At 37.5% G+C, this 12713-nt stretch overlaps 2 protein-coding genes across 2 annotated transcripts; one reads left to right on the forward strand and one right to left on the reverse strand.

Annotated features, from left to right (window-relative positions):
* Positions 1 to 648: 648 nt before the first annotated feature.
* LOC133730601 (uncharacterized) lies at positions 649 to 1179 on the forward strand. Its single transcript, XM_062158160.1, has one exon. It carries the CDS (start codon positions 649 to 651, stop codon positions 1177 to 1179), a length of 531 nt encoding a protein of 176 aa, XP_062014144.1.
* Positions 1180 to 2068: 889 nt separating this feature from the next.
* On the reverse strand, positions 2069 to 8530 carry LOC133732763 (uncharacterized). The gene is made up of 5 exons (XM_062160347.1): positions 8372 to 8530; positions 6769 to 7083; positions 4614 to 4815; positions 2835 to 3063; positions 2069 to 2506 (listed from the first exon to the last, which is right to left on the reverse strand). The coding sequence occupies exons 1-5, from the start codon at positions 8468 to 8470 to the stop codon at positions 2245 to 2247; spliced, it is 1107 nt and encodes a 368-aa protein (XP_062016331.1). The 5' UTR covers positions 8471 to 8530; the 3' UTR covers positions 2069 to 2244.
* Positions 8531 to 12713: the final 4183 nt, after the last annotated feature.

Genomic DNA, 12713 nt, shown 5'->3' on the forward strand with positions numbered 1-12713 from the left:
TACGTCCACTTCGTGATCTCTCTTGAGAGATTCACTAGCACTATGAAGAATTTAGGTGTTTACAAGTACTTATTGCAGATCCCTCAAACCTTCCTGACTAGTTCTTATCTCTCTATCACCTTGACTCTTAGTTTTCTGCACTCTCTGTCTTAATTCCAGAAAACTGACTGCAACTCCTATTTATAGGGCATAGAGGCTGCTGATACAACATGGGATTAGGATTCCTAATCCTAATAGACTAAGCCTTTCTAAGCCTATAATACAAATCCTAATAGAACTTGAAAGACTAACTTTCCTAGAACTTATAGAAAAGCTGCGCGCAAACCTCTTTCCTTTCTAGACTTGGATTTGAATTCTGCATCCTAATTTTCAGATTGTATCAATGAGCCAAAAACACAACACATGTTACTCATGTAGAGAACTCAACTGGTATTCCCGAAGCGGGAGAAATGGTTAAAATTGAATGGATCCCAGTGTTTGAAAGGGCAGACATGGATGTGTGGCAGTTTATGATGTTAAAAGTTGTACTTTCCTATTTGTACTTGATATTTTTTAAATTACATAATATGTGAGCATTTGACTCTATATTACTCAACAAGGCTTAGCAATTATATTTTCCATAACTCTAAGGTACAAAGGGTGCAGAGTATGAGAAGAGTTTTCAAATGGAAAGCTCCTCCAAAATGTTGGTTGAAGATTAATTTCAATGGGGCCTTTAATGGTGGAACTGGCAAGGCAGCAGTGGGAGTGGTGGTACGTGATGAAACTGGAGTATGTTTGGGTGCAGTGGGGAAGGCATTCTCTTATATTCATTCTGCAGAACATGCAGAGTTGACGGCCTGCAGAGAGGCAGTAGACAATGTTATTACTCATCTTCTTCATCCGGTCATTTTTGAGACCGATTGTTTGATTTTAAAGCAGCAGCTTTGTCAGGAAAGAGGGCAGAATTTGTCTGCACTTGGTAGACTCTACGATGACGTTAGTGCAGATTTGGAAAATCTGCCCAACTCTTGGTTTGTTTATGCTAGGAGGCCGAGGGAGGCTAACAAAGCAGCACATCTTCTGGCAGGTGATGCATCTGCCAATGACCAAAGCTTCTTTTGGCCTACTGTTCCTTTCTTTAAACAAGATGTAATTGTGTGGAAACTTTACTTCTGTATCCCATTGTTTATCATATAAATCTTATTGTTTGAAAGTTGAAACTCCGTGGGATACTAGCTTAATATTCAGTTTGAGTGTGTAACTCAGTTTCTCAGGAAAAAGAAAAATAATAATAAGAAAAGAAGAAAAAGAGCATTTAGGCCAAGATGGGTGTGAAAATGTTTGCAGGACATCTAAAGGTAGTCCTTTGAGAGTTTGATCAAAAGACTTGAGATTGGGCATCAGCCATGATTTATGGCTTAGAGAAAATGAGTGAGTGATATCAGACATCTATCGATATCATTCTAGATTTCCAGTGCATGGCAACCTCGGAAGAATTGATCCAAAGTATCGGGCATACCCTTTCCGGTAGAAATGTCTTTTACTTCTCTGAACATGTGTAAGGAACTTATCATACACAGCTGATCAAAGAAAAATCTTTAGCTTTGCACCACAAGCAACTACCACTCTAGGACCATTTTCACTAGGAAAATGAAATCAGACAGTCCACCCTCGCATGTCATCAGACGAAGGAAATGACAAACCTTGATTATTCAGCATCAACTTCCACCTTGTTATAGCCACCTTCGTGTATATGAATGCAGCCTAATCCACCTAGGCTTTACGGCCTACGAGCTGTCAGTTAACAAAATGCTTTCTGTTATGTTAATCAAGTTTCTACCAAAAGTCGAAACTGGTTAGGAGGCTGTCTGCATATAGAGTAGACAGGAATTGCATAAGTTCCTGTGATATCTGAACACCCTGCAAAAACTGCATACAACTGAAAAATGTGACGGTTTCAAAAACCAAGATGTTATATTCCCTTGATCTCTCAAAACATCCGCTAAGGTTGGTGTATTTTTCTTGTACTGCATAATACTGTTGATCATTTCCTCAAGTAGTATTGTAGTAATCTAGAAAGAAAGAGTCAACTAATAAAAAAATTTCAAAATATGTTTGTAACGGATATTTATGAATCCAACAAAAAGACCACACTTTATAACTAACTGCTTTATTGTCTGTTACATATTGTTTTACACTCCAATTTAAAGGCAAAAGGGTAAAGAGGTGCAATGTGTTCTTTAGGTATTGCATACTTTATAATCATATATGATCATGTGTTTGTTCATCACTGTTGTCTAGCTTTTCATCACTAACGTCTAGGATTTCACTAACATCTTCCTCGTCCTGCTCTATGATAGTTTTTGCACCCACCCCATCCGCCGGTGGTGTCACCTCTTCATCAGTAGCATTGCTTGGCTCTGTCTCATTAAACAAAGATTGCTTCTCCATCATCCCAGAGAGGGCCAATCTTGGATCCCACTCAAGCACATCATCGATTATATTTGATACACGTTTCTGATACCTGCAAAGAATAACACACTCACAAATTAGTATGTTTGGCAATACCAAAATGCGAGTCATCCAGTAGAGTAGAGTGTTGCAACCAAAAGCGAAGCGGGATTTCCAATAAGAACCCTAGAAAAAGACTAGATGATATAAAGGGTAAAGGCTTTCAAATTATTAGCTGTTTTCTAAATCTCGACTTTTTTTTTTTGTTTTTTTTTTTTTTTTTGCCACTTGCTCGCTTGAAGCACAATATTGTGACATGGTATTCAACATCATTGAACAGCAATGAGACAAGATTGGCCTGACACTACCAATCAGAGTTTACAAGTAGGTGTAAAACTGACCTGGCTCTGGCAGCTTCATCAGGGGCATGGTGCCTCATCAGCAATATGACCAGCACTGCAAGTACCGCATAGAAGATCCTTGTTGTCCACTTTGGTCGCTCCTCCTCATCTTTCTGGGGACAGAAACGGAACAGTTCCCTCAAAGTGGCTTCCTCGGCGAGAATGTTTGGGAAAAACCAAACTCGCTTCCCCAAAACAATGTATAGAGCACCAAATATTGCACCCCTCACTGGAAATTCAGAAGAAATCTTGATTACTCCATACAAGCAAAATATTGTTTAAATAGAAATTAAATGTTTTATGTTGAATATGACAGAAAAGATCACTACAAGAACAATCATTTATATAAGTAAATCTGGACTCTTGACAGAACAAAATAGAGAATTTCAAGATCAGAGAAACAGCCAAGAAGAAGCAAGTCAACTTACATCTCAGAAATTACAAACGTTTCTGGTGCACAAATAATGAATAATTGAAAGATGCTACAGTCAGAGGAATTTTCAATCTCACTATAGCTAAGGATGACGAAGAAACCTAACAATCAAACCAAACTAGAATTGAGGTATGATTATTCACTATCAATGACAGCATGGTTAAATCATGGAACAAAATTCCAATGGCAATGACTGCACTCTTACAGGTATATATTTGTCTCTTCTTTTTTTTTTGTTTTTTTTTTTTTTCCTTTTTTTTTTACAAATCACAAGGTTCAAATCTTGATATTATTTTCCAAGTTCGATAGCTAGTACAGAACATGTTGTAAGATGCATGATTCTTGAGATGGGAGTAAAGATGTCACAAGCGAACTACTATGTAAGTGTGCTTGTTGTAGATTAAACGACCACACTAGTTCCTATCCCATCATCTAAAAGAAGTCTCACATAACTTCATCCTAATCAACAGGTAACACCTAAACAATAGTGAAAGAGACAACAAAACGTGCAAGCAGAGGTGGCATGTCTTATCAGTTTCAACCCTGCTCTTAATGCACTCTGATGGACTTGGGCTTATAGGTGGGCCCTTAAATTACCTAACAAGAGGCCTTAAAAAGGAAGTAGCTAAGTTGCTAACAATGTCATTAAAATAAAAATGCCTTCAAATGCAGGCTTGGAGCTCTAGAGGCTAAGAGCATTCACCTATCCCACTTTCCAATCCCACTCGCCCAATATTGCTAATTAACCAAAAAAAAAAAAAGTGACAATACCTTCTATATCCCTAGTTAGCTACAACACATTTCTAGGCCAATCTACTAACTTCAAAAATAGATACCTAAGAAAGGTACCAGAAAGTTATGTCCGGCCTTGGTAATACCTAAGACTGACTCCCTTAAAGGCAATAGCGACTTAAAGGCAACAACAAAATGATAGCATAGTCATTTTTAAAATGAGGAACTGAATACAGTGACTGAATAATATTAGCCAAGAAAGTATTGAACCTACCGACACCTAGGTATTTTATTAAATGCAAAGACATGTTACAAACATGCCACTAACTCTAATACCGCCTGGCTTTCGCAGATAAGTAAAGCAACCTCAAATCAATAATTCTAATGCAATCGATGTCTCAGATCATAATGTGCAGTATGGTTGCTAAACACAACACTTCACCAAGCGTAATAGATAAGTGCAACTTTTTCAATGGGGATGAATATGTAAGAACCTACTTTTTGAATCTAATCACCAGATGATGATAAAACAATAAGATGTAGCAAAGGTTTTGAGGTTCATGAAGAAGATGTTTGAACAAATAAGAGTATTTAACCAGTTGTTTGGTACTTACAAACAAGTAGAGAAAGGAAAAGCAGCAGGACCCCGAGACACGAGTAGAGTATTAGTAGCTTGCACCGATGGGGGTATACAGGAAACAAGCAAATTGCCAATGTCACAACAGGCCAGAAAAATGAAAGAAGCGTCTGCCAGAGAGGCCGCCGTTTAACAAAAGTCCATGCAAAGAAGGCGTCATTCTCAGAAAATCCTTGCTCCTGCAAAAGCAGTCAAAGAATTAATATGCATGGTGCATAAAAATACATGAACAAGAGCTACTAGCCACACAAATGCAGGATCAATATAGTACTAAACTTTGGATGGCACACCAAGTGGTTTCATCCGTTCATAGTTCCAAAGTTTTACAAAAGCACAAAAAATTTTAATTTCACAAATGCATAAAAAGTACACACTTTTCAGGTTCATAAAAGAAATTATAGATACAGCATAAGCACACAATAATCAAATATATCGATCCAAGGAGAAAGTAAAAACGGCAAAACAAAGTCTTTCTTCTCTAAGGAACATGACTTTCATTGAAAAGGAAAGATTACAACAACAGGGAGAAGGGATAGAAGGCAAGTGACAAACAAAAAGGAAACTAAACAAAACCAAATAAAACACAACTCAGTACCAAAACAAAAACAACAAAATGCTAAGAAAACCACAACTAAAATCTAGACTAATGCAGCACTAATACAGAAAAACAATAAATCCTATGTAGAAACCCATTAAGAAACTCAGAAAAGAATTCGCTCCTAAAGATGATACATCCCCTCTCCTTCACATTATCAGAGGCCTGTTGTTCCTCTCCAGGCACATTCCCCCAGAAGCCATACCCCCTCTTCTTTACTCCAAAATATTTAGGCTTCTCACAACATGCACTCAGCGTGGCAGGGCTCACAGAATTTGCCTCTTTAACCAGCCGCAACCATAGAGATGATAAATGGGCAGTGAAGCAACAAATGGTCCATTCTTTAAGCATTATTCCTGCACATCATTCACCAATGGTCCATTCTCTAAGCATTATTCCTGCACGTCATTCATCAATGAGCGGGATAGGAAGTTGCCTCTTTAAACCATGGTTACAGTGTTGACCCTGCCATTAACCCTCCCATCAGCAATTATCCAACCATGCATCCATGTATCAGAAGGTATTTTGGCTTTCCAAATTGCAGGAGTTAACAAAGAAACAAATCAGTTGTCCTAAATGCCTATACAAGATTTAAAAGAATACCACCACAATTTTTCTGTCTGATCTGTAGGGAACAATTTAGATGGTTTATAACATTGATCATGTAAACTCCTCCACCTCCAGGTCACTTAATTTCTCTGAAACCCAAAACCCCAACTCAAATGATAAGAGAGGAGTGGTAGAGAATGTTGCAATAAAAATTACTGGGATGATTGATAACGACGATGACAAAAAGCTGTCGCTCAAAATGATTCCCACCCAACACTCTTCCCAATACCTCACCTTCTCCCCATTACCCACCCTAAAGCAGCAAAATGAAGCAAAAATTCCCTTCAGATATATCTTGCCATAGACAGCAGCTACTTTAACAGCACTTTGGAAGTCACCCATTCTCTTGCATCCCCTCCACCCTCTCTCTTCTTTTTTTTTTTTTTTTTGAAGACTCTTGCATCCCCCATTAACTTTATATTGCAGCAAAAAAGAGGTAATTGAATATCACAGGATGAGCAGAATTACAAAGTAAATGTGCCTGTTGTAAACATGACCTTTAAGAGTATCGCAGCAACCAAGAGGTAGTTGAATATCACAGCATGACCACATTACAATGAACTTTAAGAGTATCACAGCAAACAAGAGAGGTAATTGAATATCACAGCATGAACACAATTACAAAGTAAATGTTCATGTTGTAAACATGGACTAAATAAGTGTGAGTTGATAGACAATGTAGATATACTGAAATGGAAAAACCCCAATTGGTCACCTTAACTGGTTGCAAAAAGAAAGCCGTATCTAATCTAATAGTATATTATACATGGGTTCATATTGCCACTGTCATGATAACTGTAGAATTCCAGAATGAAGAATATAATAGTAGGAGGTTACAACTAAAATGAAGTGAGAAACAAGAAGCTTAAGCTTCTAATTCCAAGGCCACAAAGTTATGTGTTTATTAGCAATTATAAGGTTGACTTACTGAAAATATCTCCAAATGTGCAGGCCATGTAGACAATTTCTTCTTCCCAGGACGAACAGTTTTCACAACACGATCGCACCGCACTAGAAGATTCTTTCTCAGTAAGATATTGGCAATATCTTCAGCTTCTAAATTCCTATCTGATTCTAGAATGTCTTTGAGCTCTGGATGATTTCTCAAAAAGCTTACAAAATCCTTCCCTCTGAAATATTCTACCCGTGTCTCCTGTAGAACAGCCCACCTAGACACCAAATCCTTGTGGTCTCTCACCTTCTCTGCAAACAACTGGAACTCATCCTGCTTGGCTGCTTGTTTCTGAAAGAAAATCATGTGGCAATCAGAAAACAAAGAAAATATAAGCAGGCTCTGAAAATGAAAACCAGTTTGCAGAACACAGCTTTCCAACTAAAATCAACATCATTGCACACAGACATTGCATCAAACCTGGAAAAAAAAAATCAAACGAAAACAGAAGCTTGGCCACCACTAATTACCTAAAGTTGAGATAATCGAGCGACAGAGAGGAAGCATCATGAAGCATAGACACTCATCCACAATACCAAAACTAAAATGCAATTGGAGTCTGACTATGTAGGTAACGCTCCTAGTCGGCAATGCAAAATACCTAGAGATCTGATCATCTGAGCTATGTTTCAACTTATTTTCAACATAGAAACTCAATTTTGCATGCCATCTAGAGTCATCAAAGAGAAATAAACATATAATAATCAAGGTGCATAACAGCATCATTTAGCATTATAGTCACGTATCATCCGACATTTATATTACACGTTATTTGCACTCTAGATGGTTTCCAACGACACTCTAAACTAGTTTGCATGCTTGGCCAAAGAAATCCAATAGAAACATAAGTTTGCTATTCGATTAAAAGGAAATCACTTCTATTACAATATCTAGTACTTTACTGTGTCTGTGAAATATAAGTACTCATATTGTTAAAAGATTGAATCTTCTGATTGCTATGCTCTCTAATGATAAGGCTTCATAACCTGCGGTCTTTTTCATGCTCAATAGAAAAAGCAGATATTAAATACAAATTGCGGTCCTCTAAATATTGCTACATTTTATAGTACATATACGGGGATTGATCAATCAAAAACACCTGTTAGCAGTACTCCCATCTGTCCTCTTTTAACTGCGAACATAGCACTAGGTATACTAATTCTTACAATCAGTCATTGTTCGATATTAGTTCTAACATGTAAGGGAGGGATTTGATGCATCTTGCAGAGGGTTATATACACCGCATTCTGTCCCCCTCTTCTGGGTACACACTTTTTTTTTGGCTAAAATAGGTTGCCCTTGTTTGTGGGCAATAAACCGAAAATGGGGGATCGCAGTCGAGCTTTCATAGCCAAAAAGTGAGAAACTTTACATGCAAAACCTCACAACCTGCAGTAAATTCAAGAACCCAACACCAAAGACGATAGATTTCCTTTTCTAATTTCCCAAATAATCAAAAACATAACCCAACAGAAGATTGAGAATTGGAGGGCAGTAGAAATCATACAATGCAGAGATAGATAGATAGAGAAACAAAATTTGAATTGGGAAATAATAGATCAGGGATGAGAGACAAAACCCTAGGAGGGGTGTCGGAGTTGGAATCCCGGCCGCCGTTCTGAAGAGCTGCAGAGGACCTTCGGACCCGTTTCTTTTCTGCACCTCCAGTTTTCTTCATTTCGTTGCTTCTCTCTGATTTTTGCCTTCTCTGCGACTTTCTCTGAATCAAAAGGAATGAATACACAACCAAAAAAATCACTTTTACATTTACCTAATAATAATTACATCACCCTCGTCGTCTTTCCTCAAATGGATGCAAAGTGTCTTCTTCATGGGAAAAAAATAAATATATATATATATATATATCCAGAGTGATGTCTCACTCTGAAATTAACGTGTGAGGTTGGAGTTTATAGACACTTTTCGGTCTCATATGCACATCTCGATCGTTTAGTTTTTAGGTATCAATGTATAGATCATCTCTGCAAAATTTCAGCCAAATTGATGGTCGTTAAGGCATTGATAACTACCTTAAAGCTAGGACGGTTCATAGTGGACAGATTCAGTTCGTCCAATGGTTTAAATGATTTATATACCTTAAAATCATCAATTTGGCTGAAACTATGTAGAGATGATCTATATATTGGTATCTAAAAACTGAACGGTCGAGATGTGGATATGAGACCGAAAAGTGACCCTAAACTCCAACATCATACGTTAATTTAAGAGGGTGGTCTCACTCTGAATAGGATCTGTATGTATGTATTGTATGTATGTGTGTGTGTGTGTGTATATATATATATATATCTATATATAGCCCTCCCACTAAGGGATTTTTTTTTTTTTTGTCTTTTCTAGGGATAGGGCATTAGACAAACTTTTCGATCACATTTCGGCATCTCAACTGTTCAATTTTTAGGTCCTAATGTGTAGATCATTTCTACAAATTTTCAACCAAATCAATTATCGTTAAGGTATCAAACTAGATTAAAACAAGGGGGTGAAATTTCACACCCCTCTTTACATTCTGCACACCCTTCATAATTTTTTAATATTTTCTAATCTCCTCTTATATTTATTTCCCATATTACCCTTCTTCTCCAAAATTTTTCTTCAGTCTCTCTCTCTCTCTCTCTCGTACTCCTACCGGAGACCCGATTCCATCTTCGCCGTCCGGCCACGACACGACGGCAGACCACCATCAATCAAAGCGTCTCTTCATCGTCGACCTCTTGGTGGTCTTGGATCATCCAGGCATTGGCTGTAGAAAGAGAATCGAAGGCCCGAAGTTCATGATCCTCTAACGGTTTCTGGGCAAGTTCCGGCAACTCCGGCGTCCGGCCACCCCACGACTGCGCACCGGCGCCGTTCTCTTCGTCTCGACGTCGCCGTCACACTTCTTGTGGTAGTTCGTTCAATCGTTGACTGTGGAGGAAGAATCGACGATGAGAAGTTTTTGGAGCTCCGGCAGTCATCATTGAATTTCGGCCACTGATGATTTGCATGTGGTATGAAAATCGATCCCCTCATCATGCTCTCACGTTAGTCTACTTAGCTTTTCAATTCGATCGATTTTGACTGATTTTGGTTTTGGGGTTGCTTTGGCCCCGTCGCTGTCTTCGACGCCGGCAAGTTTTCCAGCGATCTTCTGGGCTATTCGAGGTATGAACCTTCTTCTACTCGTTGTGCTCTACACACTGGTATAATTGGTTTTCAGTTTTGATGGATGGGTGTTTTAATTGTTTCGGCCGTCGTCGGAGTTCACTGTGCTTGGCGATCAATCTGTGTCACTGTGCTTTGAATGCTTTGGCCCCCTCTCTGATTGCTACAGAAGCTTTGGCTCTGCAACTGGTCTCTTCTCTCTCTGATTGAGAGGATGAGATGCAGCTTTGAGTTGGTTGGAGAAAAAAGGTAATATGGGAAACAAATACAAGAGGAGATCAGAAAATATTTAAAAATTAGGAAGGGTGTGCCGAATGTAAAGAGGGGTGTGCAAATTTCACCCCCCCCTCCCCCTAAAAGAATGAATGAACCAAATTTGTCAAACCTAAACCGTTGATACTTATAATTTTAAATAGCAGTTTTGAATGTCTTAACGATATACAATTTGCTTGATAATTTTCAGAAGTGATCTATAAATTAAGACCTAAAAACTAAACGGTTGAGATGCCAAAATGTGATCGAAAAGTTAGTCTAATGCCTTATCTCTAGAAAAGACCAAAAAAAGGGATCCCTCACTAGAAGGGTCATGTATATATATATATATATATAGAGCGAGGCCTCGCTCTGAAATTTCAGAGCATGGTTAGGGTTTAGGGTCACTTTTCGGTCGCATATCCACATCTCAGCCGTTCAGTTTTTAGGTATTAATGTATAGATCATCTCTGCAATATTTCAGCCAAATTGATGATCTTTAAGGTATCTAACTCGCTTAAACCAATGGACGAACTGAATCTGTCCAACCTGAACCGTACTAGCTTTAAGGCAATTATCAATGTCTTAACGACCATCAATTTAGCTGAAATTTTGCAGAGATGATCTATACATTAGTACCTAAAAACTGAACAGTTGAGATGTGGATATGCGACCGAAAAGTGACCATAAATCCTAATCTCGCTCTGGATAGGATATGTATATATATATATATATATATATATATATATATAATATTTATCCAGAGCGAGGCCTTACTCTGAAATTAAAGTGCGAGGTTAGAGTTTAGGATTACCTTTTGGTCGCATATCCACATCTCGACGGTTCAATTTTTAGGTACTAATGTATAGATCATCTCTGCAAAATTTTAGCCAAATTGATGATCTTTAAAGTATCTAACTCGTATCTAACTCACTTAAACCAATGGACGAACTAAATCTGTCCAACCTGAACCGTACTAGCTTTAAGGCAGTTATCAATGCTTTAACGATCATCAACTTGACTGAAAATTTGCAGAGATGATTTATACATTAGTACCTAAAAACTGAACTGTCGATATGTGAATATGTGACCGAAAAGTGACCATAAACTCTAAATGCACACTTTAATTTCAAAGCGAAGCGTCGCTCTGGATATGATCTGCATATATATATATATATATATATGATGTTGTTATTAACACACCTTAGGGCATCTCCAACCCTTTAGTCAAAAGCCAAAGTCATTTGGAAAATTTGACACCCTAGTGTCATTACTATTCATTCATATTTTGCATCTCTAACCCCCTTTAGTCAAAAGTCGTAGCCATTTCATAATTTTAATTATTTTAGATAATTATTTAACTACAATATGAATTTATATATCATACATAATAATCTTATATAATATATCGTCGTTTAAATTTTTTTTAGAAATTTTTATTTTATTTTTTCAAATTTTTCTCGTTTAAAACTACATTACTCTATTATTAGCCGTTGAATTTAATTCATCGCATTTTTCTGATTGTCAGATTAGAAATTAAGTAATTATATATTTATTTTTTAATTTTTGGTATCAATTAATCTTGGCCTTCCATTTTAAATCGAATTCATGAGGAGTGAATCAGAGCCGCTCATTTTGAATAGTGGAAGGTGGGGCCCAGCCTTCTTCCCCTAAGCCATTTTGTCTTTCTACCTTCATTTCTTAGTCATTTTGACTCAAGGTATGACTCAAAATCCATTTTGACACCCTTTTGATTTGGGTTGGAGATGGTGAAAAAAAAGTCCCTTAGAGCATCTCCAACGGTGGTGTCAAAATCCACCGTGGAGCTTCAACGGATACAAAAGGCAGATCTCTTCCTCTTCAACCCATCCTTCAAATCCACCGTGGATGACAATTCTTGGTTTCATCTGTCAAATTTGACAGACTCAGGTCATCTGTCATTTTATTTTTTATTGTTTTCTCCCCTTCTCCTCTATCGTTCTCCTCAATTTCATGCTACCCAGATCAAAGTCATTCATGATCTTTCTCATCTTTCTATTTCTTCCTACAATACCCAAATCTTCATACCCAAACCTTCAAAAATCATTGATATCAAACCAAAAATTAAATTTTCATTCAGATTTGGGGAAAAAGAGAGGAAGAGAGTTAGAGTTTGGAGTTAGAAAGAAAAACTGAAGAATTGGGTTCAAGCAGCTCCAATCACATCTGAGTGTCGCCATGGTCGATCACAGTGTTGCGGTCACGATTGTGTTTGCGATGTTGGAATTTGGGCTACTTATGGTTGCTTGGATCTGTTCAAATTTGTTAATATGGTGGCTTTTCTAATTGCCCAGAAAAGCTAGAAGAAGGCGAAGAGAAACAGAAGAGAAGAAGATGGAGAGAAAGAAAGCAAAAGTGCAATTATGTTTTAATTAAATACATTATAATAATAATAAAATATTTATTTATTTTAACCTATGGGTTGGAGTGAAAAATTGTCAAAATTGACAATTCCTTGTAGTTGTCAA

Source organism: Rosa rugosa, chromosome 2 (assembly GCF_958449725.1).
Source record: "Rosa rugosa chromosome 2, drRosRugo1.1, whole genome shotgun sequence".
NCBI classification, from domain to species: domain Eukaryota; kingdom Viridiplantae; phylum Streptophyta; class Magnoliopsida; order Rosales; family Rosaceae; genus Rosa; species Rosa rugosa.